Below are 16,753 nucleotides of genomic sequence, written 5' to 3'. Positions count from 1 at the left end.
CCGAACGTAGACACTTCCTCCTTTTATAGTTTTCCACATAGGCACTCACGCAGTTTTCGAGTGCCCATCTTTATTTAAATTGCATACTTCTCTAACAGGCAGTCACCTCAGAATATCATGCCTTTTTTTTTTTTTTTGAATAAACTTTCCTGGTTTCCGCAGGGATAAATTTATTTATTTTGCCAGCGCACTTGCCAGGGTAACTATTCCAGTCTCCCACAACCTGCGCACGAAAAGAATTCGTGTGTTTGGTTTTCAGGCGGCTCGCAGCAGCGTCCTGCAGCCCTGTGCTTTGGACGCGTTAATTAAACAGTTAATGGCACAACAACACGGGGTACGTGCACACGGACATGAGAGACCAGCCGCCTGCTCTTCTTGCGCCAGTTCTTCGGGACGCCGGCTTTGGCGGCCTTTGGACCCGTTCCCCCCCGCCGAGCCGAGCCGAGCCGCGGCAGCCCCGGCACCGGGCACCGAGCCCCTGAGGCGGCCCCGGCGGGGCCCGGCCCGGCGGCGGGCGGGAGCAGCCCTTTGTGTGACAGGACGCCCCCCACACCCCCCGGCCCCACGCCCGGCGGCTCACCAGCTGTCAAGCTCCAGCTCCAGCAGCGACTGGGTCCTCTCGGAGCTGCAGTGCAGGCACCACATGGCCGGGCCGGAGTGCCGGGCGGGGAGCCGGGCACCGCCACCATAGCCGCCCCGCCGCCCGCCCCGCCCCGCCCCCGCCCGCTCCCCTCAGCGGCCGCGCGCGGCGTGGGGGGGATGCGCGTGCACGGCGGCCCGCGCGCACGCGCTCACGGGGCGGTTTCCCGGGGAACGCGGGGCGCCAACGGGCGCGCGCTTCCCGCCTCAGTCACTCGCCTCACGGTGGCAAACGTCCCGCCGCGTGTCCCCTTGCCTGGGCAAGGAAACGGGGCGGTGCTGTCGACATCACAAGCATTCAGACACCGTCTCCACTTCGTAACAGTCCGAATCCTGCTTCCTTTCAATAAAACTTTCTGTTCTGCGTCGCGCTGCGATGGGATGGGTTGAGGTTCTCAATTACAAGGCAAAAAGTGAATCCATCCTGTGAAGCACGTACCAAAGATAACAGTACACCAAGTGCTGTGGAGGCCGGGTGACAGGAGAACAACCATTCTGTGAGGAGAGGTTGATTTATTACAAGAAAAAATAGATCTATCAGAACCAGGTTTTTCGATAAAAATGAATAATTCAAAAAAGATTTTCAGGTCTTATTATCCTTGGCCGTTTCACTGAATCCTGACCCAGAAAGCTTCTCGATTTTGCTGTATCATGTCCTCAGCATTTCTAAGTGGGAATGGAAGGAAACTTCCACTACCTCCAAAAACTCGTAGCTCAGTGGTAAAGCAAGTTCTGGCAGGCACTAACTCCTCGCTACAATCACGCACACACACACACACAATATATATATGTATTTCATAATCACTGTATTTGACAGATCCCTTCTATTTTTTTTCTGAAGCAGATTCACCCTGCAGTAATTAAAGTATTGCAAGAAATAAAGTCTAAGCAGAGTTAATTAAACTCAGTAATTCATAAATGAAAACCATCTTATCTCCTACAATACTGTAAAATGCATTTTAATTTATACACACCTCTTCAGTAGAAACCACAGTTCTGCAAAAATGAGAACACAAATTATATAAATTTCTCTCACATAATAATATTTTACATGTTTTTATCAAAAATGCTTATGCTTTATGATGTTTTCCAAGCCTTCCTCCCTCAAGGCCTGGAAAAGAGAGGGTTTGCAGTGTACCTGGAAGGTTAACTCAGGCTCTGGGCGCTAAGGAGTCAGCCAGTTCCAGGGCTCGTTGCTCCCAGGGAACATCACCTACCAGCTGCCTGCTCCCATTCAAAACACTGAGCTCCTCTGCTGATCTCCACCACAAATAATTTTGAAGAGTACTTGCTCTTCAAAACTTACAAAGACTACTCCCAAAGCATTTTTAGTTTTTCAGGTCAAAAGAAACAGCTGAAAATGCACCATAAAGCCAGTAGATAAATACTGCTACCCACAGGTACAAAGAAACGAGTGTTTCAAAAAATAGTAAGGCCCATGTGATTAATATCCTGTAATAACACAAGAAAGAAAGACAAGTTTTAAGTTTTGGGTTTCCTGTGAAAACATTTCATAGAACCGTCAAAACAACTTGCTTTCCAAATTAAGTTTCCCATCATCAAAATAAGCATCATGTCTATGTAAGCTGGGCAAGCTAACCACAGCCACTCCTTGTCTTCTTTAGATGCCAGAGTACTGGAGAACCGGAAGCTCATTAGGAAAACAAGAACCATTCTTGCAGGGTTGGTGCTCTTTGGTTTTGGAGTTTTGGGTTTTTTTTTGGGGGGGGGGGGGGAGGGAGGGCACGGCGGCAGGGGATGTCAGTGAGTTTACTTCTAAAAGCTTCATTCATAATCGTTTGCACAGTATTTACTGAAGTTTTTGGAGGAAGAGAGCAATTTGCACTATACTTTTTAGGAATGAAAATATTCCAGCACAAATACTGCCTGATCTCTGTAGTTTGGGAAAACTCAGTTTAGTCAGAAACTAAAAATGTAGCTCAACAAATCAGGCACAAGAAAGAGCAGATTAAAAGGCTAAGCTGTACCTTGTACTGTGTATACAACATAACCCCTTATTTACAACACATATCATGAGAACTGATCACATCTGTCTGGATGATAAAAGAATCAAAACAACTGTACCTAAACGTAGTTAAACCTTTGGATTGAATGTGCATTTTGCATAGTTTCCTAAAGAGAGCATTAGGCATGGATTCCAATAAACCTGGCTTTAACCAGCTTTCAGTGAAACTCAAATATTTTAAGGAAGGGCACACCTATACTAACTGTTTTGATAGTAGTGTTCCTGCAAGTCTATAACCAGAGACTATTTACACTGCAGCGCAGGCTTTCAACATCTAATACTTATCCAGGCGGTCTCTTAGTCTCTTCACTAGAGAAGTCTTTGACGTTCTGGGGTAGACAGACACTGCAACAATTCCGCTTTTTTCTCGTCCTGACTCAACGCCCTCCTGCAACAAGCTTCGTCTCTACTTGTAAACAGAGACAAATCCAAAACAGACATAAGCAGTCCCCAAGCCAACTGCTAAATGGAAACTGGTTTCCAGAGAAGTAACCCAATGCAGCCAGTCTGAGCGTAGGCTGTGAAGGAGGATATATACTGGAAAGGGAAGCTGAGACACTCTGGCCTCAAAAGCAGTCACAGAATTTTCTGAGGATTCTGCTCAACCTCTTCCAAATAGAATCTTCCTTCTACTGATACAAAGGTGCTAGATAAGCAAGCAGCCAATCAACACTAACATACCCCATTTCAAATATTACATGGATAATTGTTATAGCTTCCCCCACCCTCAATTTCAATAACCCCAAATTTCCTGCAACATTTGCATTAAATTACTTCTTGTTTTCAGTAAGAGTCCTTACAACCTGAAGCAGAGATTAAATACCAAAATCATCTACATATTCAAGATCTCACATGTATTCCAACAAGGGAAATTAAACACAGAAAAACAAATTATTGATGCACTATGCAGATGGCATTGTGGTTTCAGAGGTAAGGCAGCCCGATGCAACTATTTTGCAAGGGATTTTTTGTTTATGTTTAAGCATCCGACATCCATCTTTGCTGAACCACAATCCACAGCGTGTAATCCAGCAGGTAACAGGCAGGTTGTGATTTTTCATAGACAGGTAGGCTTGACTTTTAGGACAATTTTCTGGTGGTACACGGCTACATATTTTTGCTATCCTGACTATATAGGTGGGGTGCTTCTGCTCTGTGCCAAACATACAGAGGTGATGTTTCAGAAGAGGGGGGCCAGGAGAGAATCTAACAATGCAGAGCTCATGCTAACGTCTATACCACTTATCTGCACTTTGTAGGAAGCTTTGGCAGAACCAATGTGACTGATAGAGGCTGTATACTCTGTTGTTCGCCAGCTGCCATCTAGCTGGCATTAGAGCTGCCACCAAGGCACTGTACAACTACGCAGAGCAGAGTAAGGAGACAGGAAAGTAAGTTTTCATACCTTAGCATTCTTATTCCTGGCATATTGTTGGAGCACAACTAGCAGTACAACACAAACTTATCTTTGCTTCATTAAAAAAAAAATAAAAAAAAAAAAAGATTTGTCTGACTTAAGAAGAAATTAAGGAACTAGAAAATCTGTGTAAGAGGAAGTAAATCAAGATTCACACTATGAACTCATACTTGCTAGATCAGGCCAGAATTTAGAGGTAAATAGCTATGAAGCAAGCAGGCTGGCTGGCCTCAGGAAGGGCTTACTATTGACAACTGGTTCATTCACCCTGTTTTTTGGCCAGTGTGACCAGTAAATACTAATGACAAACTCACGGAGGCAGCTCCAGTTTTGCTACCATTATTAAGGCATTTAACACCTCAGTAGTGAATGTTAGACTATTCAATTTTCCTTGCTAAAGCTAACTGTATTTTATTTCTAATACAGAAACATAATTAAACCTTAAATTAAGCACAACACTGAAATTTTGGTATATCCAGTAATTTACATAAATCACAGTTATTTAATGTGTTAATAGCTAAGATAAAGTTTATAAACCCCCAGAGTGCAACAAACTCAATTTGTAATTATGAGCACACAGCAATTTGTATAACATGTCATCTAAATCTACAGTAATTATGACCCTGCTTAAGGGTAATTCCCATCTTAATCACATTTAATACACCATTATTTCCAAGATCTAAAAGGCTGAAATGGGTATTTATCTTGCATTTTGTTTGAGTAAAAGCAAAGTGCTACCAGGAAGAAAAAAAAAAAAAAAGAGGAAGAAACTAGGGTTGTCTGTATACTACAGAGTATAAATACAACCATGGAGCCTCAGACAATAAAATGCATACACAGGCCAAATTACCTCACTCCTCGCTCAGTGGGCTTTTGGTGGATCCTAATCCGATTCATCACTTGAAAAAAAATATGCTAACACATAAAGACACCCCCCCCCCCGACCCTCCGATGTATTCTTGGCTTTTCTTACCCTCCATCCCTCCACAGTTACCTGTACACTTAAGGAAAACAAACTGTTCTTTAAAAAATATGGGGATATATTGGTTCTGAGAATGTACAGTACAATGTTTTTTCACAATGTTCACTTACAGTGCATGATGAAAATTATCAATAAACATAATTGATTCTTATACTGTATAAACATAGCATACTGTGATAATTTTCCCTCATGACCTGGAATTGCATAGAAATTCTCAAATATGCCAAGTAATTCTCTAAGAGCTAACACTTTACTCTATTTATCCTAGTTTTGTATCCTCCAAATTGATTTCATCTTTTCTCATGTAAGCCCCCTCATTTCCTATGGCTGTGTCCTAGTTCACTTACTATTTTTTTAGTGCTGATATACAAAAATTAGCATTAAAACAATAACTGCAACTTCATTTTTAACTGAACTTAAAAGGCCTTTAAATAAACACATCTGGGAAAAGGCTTTATGGTGTCGGTTGCCATGGAGCAGGCAAAACAATGAGTCTTTGTAGTTGCTTTGCTCTTCTAAGGACAGACCCAAAGCCTATTTAAGGCGATGGAAATCTTCACTGACTTCAAGAGGCTGTAGACTGGAAACTGTACTTTTCTACTACACGTCTCAAAAAAACCACACCACACCTTTAGAAAATATAAAATAGTATTATCCCTAGGTGAATGATGGGAATACTGAAGCACAAAAAGCATAAAGCACAACAGAAGAGAATTAGAATAACTGTCACCTTTTAGTTCTGGGAGAACTAAAAATGAAATGGATCTACATATTCAGCTTCTTTATCCTGTTCCATAAAACACAATACTTAGCTTTGGAGAGGGGGAAAACAATGATCTGTTTTTCACCCCTCAAAAGAAATCCTACTGGTGAAAGTCTGGGGTCTGCAGGGTCTTTAGCTCTGGTTAGATTTGAATAAGAGTCATAATTTTGGAAGAAAAAAGCAATTTACACAGTGCTAAAATTGTTACAAAACACTAAGATACACTAATTCATCCAGTGGAGAAGCATGCAAACCAGAAAACCCAGTAAGCTACAGCAAGTTGTAAAACATACAAAATCTCAGAGATGAGAAAAGCAAAGCATAAAGAGGATTACATCACAGTCACACCATTAGTCCAAAGCCAGGATTCCTGACTCAAAATTCTCTGCTGTCAATAGTCTGACCTGATTTTGTCCCTCTGTGACAGAAGCTGATCCTACAAACCCTCCCTTGTGTGGAATGCTATTGTAAATGATATTATTAGGTGCACTACAACAGTGACTGATTACATCCACACGCACAACATCGGAAGAAATAATATTAGGCAGAATTTTTATCTAAGTACAGTGTTTAGAAATTTCAAAGAACTATGGAAAACCGATCATGCTGCTTCTGAGAAGATCTTTTAATGTCACTCATTCTGCCTATGCTACCCTTAGTGCTACTCACAGCAAGACGTGCTTCTGGTGTTCCAAAAACTTCATCAGTTATTAGATAATTATATTTCATTATAATGCTGTCAAGCTTTTAAACATTTATTTTGACAGATCTGTAGGCATGTGGAATGATAATTTTTTGTGTGGGAATTCCATGCAACCTCCCTTTCAAAAAAATAATTAACCCAGAGACCTGCAGCAGTCCTCGATGCTGCCATGACTCACCCAGCAGTGGAGCTGTACCTGAGAAGGAGAAGCTGCACTCTAGTGAACCAACAGTGAGCGGCGGTCTTCAAGAGAAAACACTTTCTTCATACAAATCCATGGAGAGAAGAATAGCAGATGCCTGGAAATCCCCCAAAGAAAGTACAGACTGACAAGGAGCCAGAAAGCCCCTCTGGAACGGAATTCATCTGTAAGCTAAGAAGGTCACTCTATTATTGCCAGGAATTGTATATCAAAACACAGTAAAAGGGAGAAGAAAACCTTTGGTCTGCATTCTTAGGGGCAATAAAGGCAGGACTCTGTACTGCGAGTAGAAGGTGACTGCAATTTACAAGTCTGTCAACACCCTTACACCTCTAATAGTCCTTTGTCTCCACACGTGCGATAGGCTCCTTCGTTTTTCTCACTCGGAGTGCCAAGTCCTCCGGTGAATCCAGAGCTCCCACAGCTGAGCAGAGATGGGAAGGTGAGCTCCAGCAACACGAAGTCACAGACCCAGGATTGTGCTGGCTCCGTGTGTGGTGCCACTGCTGAGTGAGGCTGGCAGGCAGTGGGTTTGTGCGGTTTGGGGATGGGGAACTCAGGATGTAAGGAATATGTACTGGTGCTCCACCACCACAGACCTCACAGAGAGGCAGCTGAAGTGCTCCTTTTCCTGACTGTTATTTAGTCATAGTAAATGACTACAGTAATTCTCCTTTACTGGAGAAACAGTGCAGATTTACGGTCAGATTAAGCCAGCAGTACCACTGAAAGTGGTTTGCCTCCCCTCGGGCTCTGGTTCTCACCTCTGCACCTTCCTCACCCCCTTGCAGCCACATTTTCATGTGTGGGTGTACTACAAGACATGAACACATTTAAAACAAATCTGGTTACTGCAGGTGAATTTTGGATGTTTCAACTTGTATAGGGCAGTTGCACATCGAGTAGCTATTAGTATCAATAAGACCTACTTAAGGTGTAAACTTTCACTATTTTTCCTTATCTTCAGGTATTATCACCAAATGAGACTATAGTGGAAACATTATGACCTGGGACATTTTAGTATTACTAAGTCCCATTGCAAAAAAAGCCATAGGAGAACCCACAGGCACAGGGTGACACCAAGCCCCATACACAGCCTAGGCAGTAGTTAGCAAACTTGTCACTGATTGAAATGTCTTTAAACGAGGCTGGACAAAACCAGAACATCGAGATGATTCCTACAATCCAGGTAGCTAATACACAGCATATTAATGCTCTTAAAGCACCCTGTGGATACCAAGCTATCCTTTATAAATATACAATACAAGAAGGTTCCCCGCAGCTTCCTGTTCTTTCCACTTTCATTTTATGGCAGTAGTAATGTGCTCTCTGTGAAAAGCATTTATTTGGGCTTAATGGACGGCCGAGATTAACAACGCTTAGTTATGCTTCACGTCATCAACATCATCTCAAAAGCTCTCAATCCCCAAGAAAAGCATAGTTTTGTTTGCTTAGAATTGAATGGGTTCTATTTTGTTTGTTTGTTTGAACGATTTGCAATTTCAGTAAGACGAGTGAGCTTGTGTGTGCCCATTGCATTTTGTACCTACACTGAAGTGAAGTAGAAAAATACAGGACCACTTTTAATATGGCTTTATGATTTTTTTCTAATTCTGGGAAACACAGAATTGTGTTGCTTTAAAAAAAAAAGTGGAAGAGTTAAAAACCTCAAAAATACTGTCTGAAGGTATACAAAAGTAAGTACTAGTCAGTGTTAAAGTAAATATCTGGATGTTGCTAATTTATGTTCCGTATGAGTGTCTTTCTATACCAGCATTAATGACATCTGACTCAGTATAATGTGCTATATTGAGAAATCATGTGTACAGCACACACCATGTAGAAGCACATATTTTCCACGACTTGTCTTTCTGTAAGTAACATTCTAAATACGGAGTTTTTTCTACTTGAAGTTCAGATTGTGTTACAGTTGATTATTTTGATAGCAACCACTAACTTCAAACAGTATTTACAATGACAAGCATCACTGAAATGTCCCACATATATATGCATTATTTATACATATAGAACACATATATAAACATTTTATATATTAATATAAATATAAGCATGTAATATAAACATAAGATTGTATATGATATAAATATATATTAGTTATGTTATATATATATAAATATATTTTGTATATATAACAGTTGAACAAAAATCCAATTTTAATGTAAAGAAAGCATTTTTTTTACTGACTGTTTATTTAAGCAAATGATTAAGAAGAAGGTTAAAGAGGAAGGTCTTATTACTGGCCTGATGTTATATTTAAAAGTATTTTAGTAAAATATTTTCCAGGCTTCAGCATTAGTGCACCGCTGAGCAATACAAAATTTTTTAACTCAGGAAGTGTATGTATCTACTTTTAAATGTGTCACCACGGAGATGCACCGTATCACTCGGAAGGCTAAATTAAAATGCAGAAATATTTACAGACGTGCCACTTCTCAGCAGTTGCACATTCTTAGGCTCACAGCCCGATACTGCAAACTGCTCTGTGCAGGCCCTATAGAGCCCCTTCACACAAAGCTCACTGAAGGTCTGACGTTTACAATTTTATTTAGGATGCGGCAAAGGGTGATCACCACGGAAAAAAAAAAGAAAAAAGAAAAAAAGAAAAACCAAACCAAAACCACCTTCACTAACAATTCTTGCACAGCAAAATGAGTTACTGTACTAAGGTCACCCTACGTATATATATACAAATATATACATAGAAATGTATATACACACACACATAACCTAGGAAACAGCTGTTGCAGTGACAATACCACTGTGTGTGGTAACAAAGTACGAGCCTCCACTAATTGACTCAAGTCCCTGAACTCGACTGAGTAGCCATAAAAACTGTTATGTGGGACAGCTGCAAGAAAGGGAGTGGAGGAAGCAGCGTTCAGGCCGAGCGTAAATTGTGCAAACAAATATTGACTCTTCCCATGGTAACCTTTATAGCTATACTTCAAATAGTATTTTGAGCCAGACGTAAATAAGCAAAAATAGAGGAGAAGCCAATAAACACACACGTCAGAAGTGAAACATTCCATACTAATGCAGAATAAATAGCCTAATAAATGATGTTACAACAGGAGTACTTCTGCAGTTTCCTGCACCTGAGCCAGAGGGTAGCACAGGACATTATGCTGTCCTCCCTATGGGATTTGGGTGAACTCAGAAAAAAAAAGACTGGGTGACACTGGTCACTTCTACAGGAAGATGGGCATGGCACCAGTGCCCTGAGCACAAGTGTGCCTGTTCTGCCCAAGCTCTGAGCAGAGCAGAGCGGCACGACGGAGTTGAGACGTCTGCTTTTGCTTGCAGCCCCAACAGCTGCCCTGGGCAGCTTCCAGCCCTGAGCTCTACCAAAAAATACACCTGCTATGCACCTTTCCGACCTGAAAATGAAGACACGCTGTGTCAGAGCAGGACAGTGTTACATTGCCTTACTAGGCATTATTAAAGACGATGAAAGAAATGATTGGAAAATACCGAACTGAAATTATGCTGCTCGATTTTACATGCAGTGCATTAGGGATTTAGAGGCGGGTTATGTATTACTACAGAGTGATAAATTCAATCATAAAGAGAGTAAAATATTTGTTCCATCTTGTTCTCTCACAGATTTCTCCTTAAATACTGTCCTTTAGCTTGCCATGCTGAGCATGCCCGTATAGATCACAGACACGCAGCTCCAAACACGTTTCTGAAAACATACTTCCAAACTACCTTCTTTCTAACACTGACCTATACTGGTGTGCTAAGAAAACACAGGGACCAGGAAAATTCCTCTTTAAAACCCTTCAGTGCAAGCCACTCCTCCTCTTGAAGGTACCAGGCCATTCCTCCCTCAGCTAACCTGCAGCCAGCCCCCGCGTGATGCCACAGTGAGAGCAGCCCCACGTGTCCCTGCCATCAGACCAGCAGGAATGTGCAGGAAGCAGCCCCTGGACACTGGCCTCTGTTTAAAAAGCTCCTACCAGATTTGCCTGAACCTTCTGCAAGGCGAGATTAGCAAAATACCAGCAGAAGAAACAATTTGCATATGACAATGCACGTACACATTTATTGACCAATGAGCAGGATCTGTTTTGTTTCCTTTTGGCCACGCGTAGCTCCTGAAGCTTGCCTTGCACAGGGTTGTGTTTTGGCACAGCTGCACACTGACTGCAGAGGCAACAGTGAGATATCAGGATGCTAAGTGCTCATCTTCTCAAATTACTGCTTACTGCAATCCTTGTTTTGAATTTAAAAAATAAATAAAGAAAAAAGAAAGTCCCAAAAGAACGACTACCCAAGATAAACCAGTAGCACAGCTCAGTGAATGGCACACGCCAGCCAGGGCTGGCTGACCAGAAGCCTCCCCTGCTAGCAGCTCTCCTCCTGTCTCAAGAAACATTCCCGCAGAACTCCAGCTGCCACTTGCCCCACAACTTTTCAGGTGTGTATTAAGAGACCTATACTGTAAGCAAAAGCGTATTTTAAACCACTGCTTTCAAAAGGCAACACAGCAAAGGGAATCGGGTTTTTGTCGCCCATGACAAAGGGAGTACTCCACAGTACAATCCATTACTGAAGGCACTTGTAACTTTTGATTGACTTCTTGCTCTGTCACAGAAAATATTTAATAAAATAAGTCTCATCTAAATAAGACGAAAAGAAAATGAAAAGCCATTTGCTAATTAATTACATGGTGCAGTTATCAATTATGCTAATTAATTACATAGTAGAGTCAACAGTTGGTACATACAAAGAATATCAAATGCAGCCAGTTGATTTATGATAAAAAACCACCCCCAGGTGTCTCAGGAAAAGCTGCTAAACAATCCAGCGGTTAGAAACAGGAAGTCATTTCAATGTAAATTCATTTTATTTGTCACTGTAAGGAGGGAAAATCTCCCTTTTTTCCTCTACTCCATGTGCCCATGCTACAAATTGCAGTAACTTGGCAAATAAACACAACCCTGAAGTAATGAAAGACAGAATGAGGAAGCTGTTGTAAACGGATGATCTTTGGCATTTGCCATAAGATTATTCAGTGAACTAGTTTATACCAATGTTAGTTACCTTTATTAATAAGAATGAAGAATGCCCTGGACTCAAAGGGACTCTGCAATTCCTCCTCCTCAGCCCCACACACATATGTGACTGCAAGAGCATGGGCAATTTTTTCACTTTGTATCCTCTCAAGTTAGCTGACCAGAGAGATTTCCTCCTGGTAGAATTTTTCTCAGCATGCTTAAAGATCTGTTGGTTGAGAATCCTGAAAACTAAATCACAAGAAACATTTTAATTTGTGGGTGGGATTGCCCAGTGGTAACTGAGGGCAGAGCACGACCTGCTCCAAGGAAATGGCAGCAGGGTAAGGATATCCACTTCTGGCCAGCGGTATTCTGTGGAAACCTGCCTGTGGCTTCGCCATCTCATGGGCCTGATGGGTGCCCAAAGTACAGATGCGGATGAAATAGACTATTTCGTATGCTGGAAATCATTTAGAGACCACAGATATTTCTAATATGAACAATATTTTACCGACTGTAGAGTTGAACTCCCACCCTAACTCAAATGTAAAGCTGAGCTTAAGATGCAAAAGCCACAATGCATACTCATCACAGGAGACGGCAGCACATTGTCAGGGGAACCAAAAAAGGTGAAACCAAAGAGCTGACAAAATCTAACACTTTTCTAGAAAACCTGTTTTCAGGTTCGGCAGATGGGTTCTTCTTGAACAAACACGAGGATAATGTTTACTCCTGGTGGAAACCTGAGCCCAAGTGATACGTCACCGGCTGTGGCCATTGTGCAAAACCACGTAGCCACTCCTGGTTCTCCAGCAGTGTTTGAGAACATCACCTAGCAGCAACGTACAGTGACCATGCCTCTGAAATCCACCTTTATGATCCCAAAGGGACATTTATAACACTCAGTACTGTCAAAACACCCCATTATGTTCACTAAGAGCAGACTACCGCTTTGGGCCTCAAGTCCAAGATAAAAGCAGCCTACTGAGCTAGCAGCCTGACTTCTGACATGCTCTTTAAATAACTGATGGAGTACATAAGTGTAATACGATGAAAGTGGCCACTTTTACCTGTGGATAGTCTGGTAACCTCATGTTATTTCTATATATCCGTAATGCTGCGGTTATTCCTGTTTGTCACCCTACCAAAAAGAATGAAAGAATTGGAGGACAAGCACTTATTTATTTAGTTATCAACTAAAAAAAAATGGTACTCAAGCGTAGGAACAGACTTCTGTCTTCCTAGAGATAGAAGAAAAATGAAGATTACTGTAGCTCAAAAAGACAGGTTAGAAGCCTTTTGCATTTATTTGATTGCATCACCAGCTTGGATATTATGCCATCTCTCGTTTAAATTATGAACTGCAAACTAATTGAAACGTGAAGCATTGCTCAACCAGTTTAAAATCATCTTTAGAAATTCAGTCATACTTGAGTTAAAGTAATGACATTTTTCTTCCTACAGGAAAAGAAAAAAAATCAGAATTTATCTTGCTACTCTGTATTATTTTAATAACTTTCTGCACTGACAACAAAATCCATGTTTTTATGTCAATAGTTACGAAAAACTTTTCAAAAATAATTGCAAAGATATTTTAATGCTTCTAAACTGTATCAGTCCCTTCCTTGTACAATCATTTCAATATTTTCTCTTCCAAATCACCTAGCAGTCTTTTGTTAACCACCACAATGAGTTTCAAGAAATAACAATTTTTAGATGTATGACAAATCTTTAACTTTAAACCGTCAGAAAAGATGCACCTTATTTATATGATTCTCTTTCTTCATATTGGAAAAAACAATGTATTTCCCTGGGCCAGATATAAATGAGGTCATTCATTTTGTGTTGAACTTGCCTATGAAGTCAGCGGAGCCTATCCTGGTATTTAGTCAGTGGTGTTTCCTTACACTTCCTTCATATTAAATGTCTACTTTCAAACATATTCTGGCCATTAAGAATGAAAGTTACTTTCAGCAACTTTCACATATACTTTAGCACAAAGGTGTTTGCTGTTTTTTTGTTGTTGATCAAATTAGCTTTCAGTAACAGCGAAGTATTCAAAAGCATCCATTTTTTCTGTTGTCTTAAGACCTCTCCTGTGAGCCAGAAGGAATGAAATAATCAAACAATCCAAGCTGGAACTATTTCAAGTGGATTCTTCCTGAAGTCCACAGGAGGAAAAAAAAAAAAAAAAAGCATTCTGAAGGATGTAGAAAGAGTATGAGTGACAACCTAAAACTCTCAGATTTTACCCTGAAATGGATTTTGTTTAAGTGTCCAATGGCATCTGCGAAGTCTTTCCCAACACAGAGAAACCTGAGAAGATGACATTGCTCATTTCGACACAAGCTCCTGGCTAACATTGTGTTGAGCCAGGGGATGAAACCACCAAGACTCCCCAACCTCATCAGAGATTTAAGTTGAAGGGAAACAAATGGTTCTTGGGTAGCCGTTTCTCAAAGATGCCATCATCTTTCATTGATACAGCACTGAGATGTTTTATATATAAAATGTATTTAAGTCTGACGAGAGCATTCAAATGGTGATATGCACTGCTATTTGTGCATCTTACTCACTGTGCTTCATAGCGCTAGGATTGTAGAACGGAAGTTGCAGCTTGCAACAGCTGAAAGGACCAAGTACCACTGGCATCAAAGAAAGGAGTAGCCTTCCACACTGTGACGTTCAGTGCTACTTAAGATCCCTTCAGGCTGCACTGCCAACCAGATGGAACTTGCCTAAGATATTACCTTAAGAGCTCAGACAAAATACTGCCCATTTCACAGATCTAGATTTACCCTCCCTTTAATACAAACAAGTATACGTAAAGCAATGAACCCCCAAATACTTAAGATAAAAGGCGCATTACAAGCACTCACCACAACAGTATTCCATGCAGAACCCTGTATTTAATGCCATCGCTGCTCTGTCTGGATGATCAGAAATAAAATTTCTCTTCCAAATGGTAATGATGCTACAAGTTTCACTTCTGTTTACAGCCACAGAACATACATGCTAATAAGAAAAGAAGACTCTATAGATAGTTTTGTTTTCGAGAATATATTTCTGCATTTACACTTTTCCGAGCATGCTGACAGTTGTGGCCCACAGAACAGCTCCTCTTCTATAGGCGCCAATTCCCTCTGTATTTCTGGAGGAAGTACAGAAGACCTGACTTCATGGGAAAGCAAAAACTGCAGATTTCAGATAAAAACTCTAGCTAGCAAGGCCTTCTGGATGCCTGGTACCCAGAGTTAGTGCTTTGAATAGATCTGCTAGCAGTGAAGAGTTTGGCAAACTCCCAGGCGGGGGACAAATGCCCAAAGCAAGTTAGCTTCTGCTACCGGAAGCATCCGGAAATACAGGGAATGTTCAAAGTCTGTATCATTCAAAACCTAATTTAATCAATTTGCCAGAGCCATTAGAATGTTCCCCTCCAGGGGAAAGGCAAAGGCACAAAAAAAGCATATCATCTTGGTTCATTTCTAGAAAGTGTGGTCAGGCAGTCTAATCAAGAGGCCAGACAAAAACAAGCTTGATGCCGAAATTAGTTTTTTCTTGCTGCTTTAATAAGAGAATTTTTGAATTTTATTTTATTATACACTGTTAGTTGTGCACATAGCCATGCTTTGTCAGCTTTTTCTGCACCATTTTCTCTTTTTGGGCCTCCATGGGATTGTTAGATTTAACTCATCCAAACTCCCCCAGCCATGCTGTCAGTGCAGCAGTTATTCAAACATGTTTGGATTTTGTTGTGTTCAAAAAATAGGAGGCTGTTAGTTGATCTTGCTACTACAGACAGTCCTGAAATAATATTAATATTCCATGGGCTCAACCAATGCTGTTTACATTCATAACCAGATGCAAGCTCCTCACCAACAGCAAAAGCATCAGCTTCATCGGAGCTGATCGGCAATCACTACAGCTTCACACTGCCTAGCTCAGGCCCAAATGAGGGAAGATGCCCCTGTTTGCAGGTATTGCTATGTTTACAGGTAAAGCATAACACACCAGGTACAAACCTGAAATCCATATACTGCTGTTGGTGACCTTTCCTAAAAGGGCCCTAAATCTAAAGCAATATGTAGCGATCAATCTCAAAAACTAACGTGAAAGTTTGCTGGGTAATACGCCCTCTTCACTTAGTCTTCTCATTCTATTTAAATGCTAGAAATAATACGGATTTTCCAGTAAATTATATTAAAATATATAAAGCTTATGATTTCTGACAGATGACTCAAAATGGATTTACATTTTTGTTTTATGGTATAGAAAGGCTGGTGTATAAGGAATCCAAGCAGCCTTTCAGATTGAACCAAGCAGCACAAAGCCACCATTCCTCAAGTAGGATGCTAATACCATGTAGTTGACAAGAAGCAGAATAACCTTAGAGACAAGAGTTAGAACAAAGTCTCTACTGAAATTGCTCAGTTCAGTATTTATAGCCAGCTCTTACAGAAACACTTTAAGAGGTAAAACTTGACTAGTTTCGCTTGCTGAAAACAGAAACAAATGCAGAGAAATTTATATGTCTCTGCTTCTTTCTCTTCATATAAATCTGGCATTTTAGACTAAAATTCTTCAGCCAAATAGCCTGGGTACTATCTTACCTGACAATGCTAAACAGCATTTAGGTCAGTGTACACAGAGCTTTCCTGGTGTCAGCTGTTTGGCACCGTTCACCTTTGAATGGTTCCTCCTGCTACTCTCTGATTACAATGTCATTTGCACATACGGAAGAATTTAAGATCAGGTGACAAACCATACATTTTGCTTAAGCTGTGCTGTTGTAGAAAAGTAAAAGTCAATCAATTAAGACTTTGGAAAATGTCTTTCCTCCAATCTCTCATATACATCTTGCCAGAACTTACTCCTGCCTGGCAAGACAGCAATTTACGGTTGCTGTCAGAATGATGAAATACGGTACCCTCTCTTTCACAGAAAAATTTGCATTGAAATCACCCTGCTGTAGTGTGGAGAAACAGCACGGCAGCTTTGTG

The 16,753-nt window shown here is 40.9% G+C and overlaps 1 protein-coding gene across 22 annotated transcripts in view; it reads right to left on the bottom strand.

Annotated features, from left to right (window-relative positions):
- IQSEC1 (IQ motif and Sec7 domain ArfGEF 1) overlaps positions 1–16,753 on the bottom strand; it is a 349,048-nt gene that overhangs the window by 69,943 nt on the left and 262,352 nt on the right. For 3 of the 22 annotated variants that reach the window (XM_083796381.1, XM_083796382.1, XM_083796391.1), the window contains exon 1: positions 581–739. The exons of the other annotated variants lie outside the window; for them this stretch is intronic. In XM_083796381.1, the coding sequence (XP_083652507.1) occupies positions 581–645 (65 nt within the window). In that variant the 5' untranslated portion in view covers positions 646–739. Of the gene's footprint in view, positions 1–580; positions 740–16,753 lie in introns of those variants that run through there. 22 annotated transcript variants of the gene reach the window in all.

This window comes from Anser anser (genome assembly GCF_964211835.1).
Source record: "Anser anser genome assembly, chromosome: 12".
NCBI classification, from domain to species: domain Eukaryota; kingdom Metazoa; phylum Chordata; class Aves; order Anseriformes; family Anatidae; genus Anser; species Anser anser.
The sequence above is the reverse complement of the archived record's forward strand: the minus strand, read 5'-3'. Positions and strand labels throughout refer to the sequence as shown.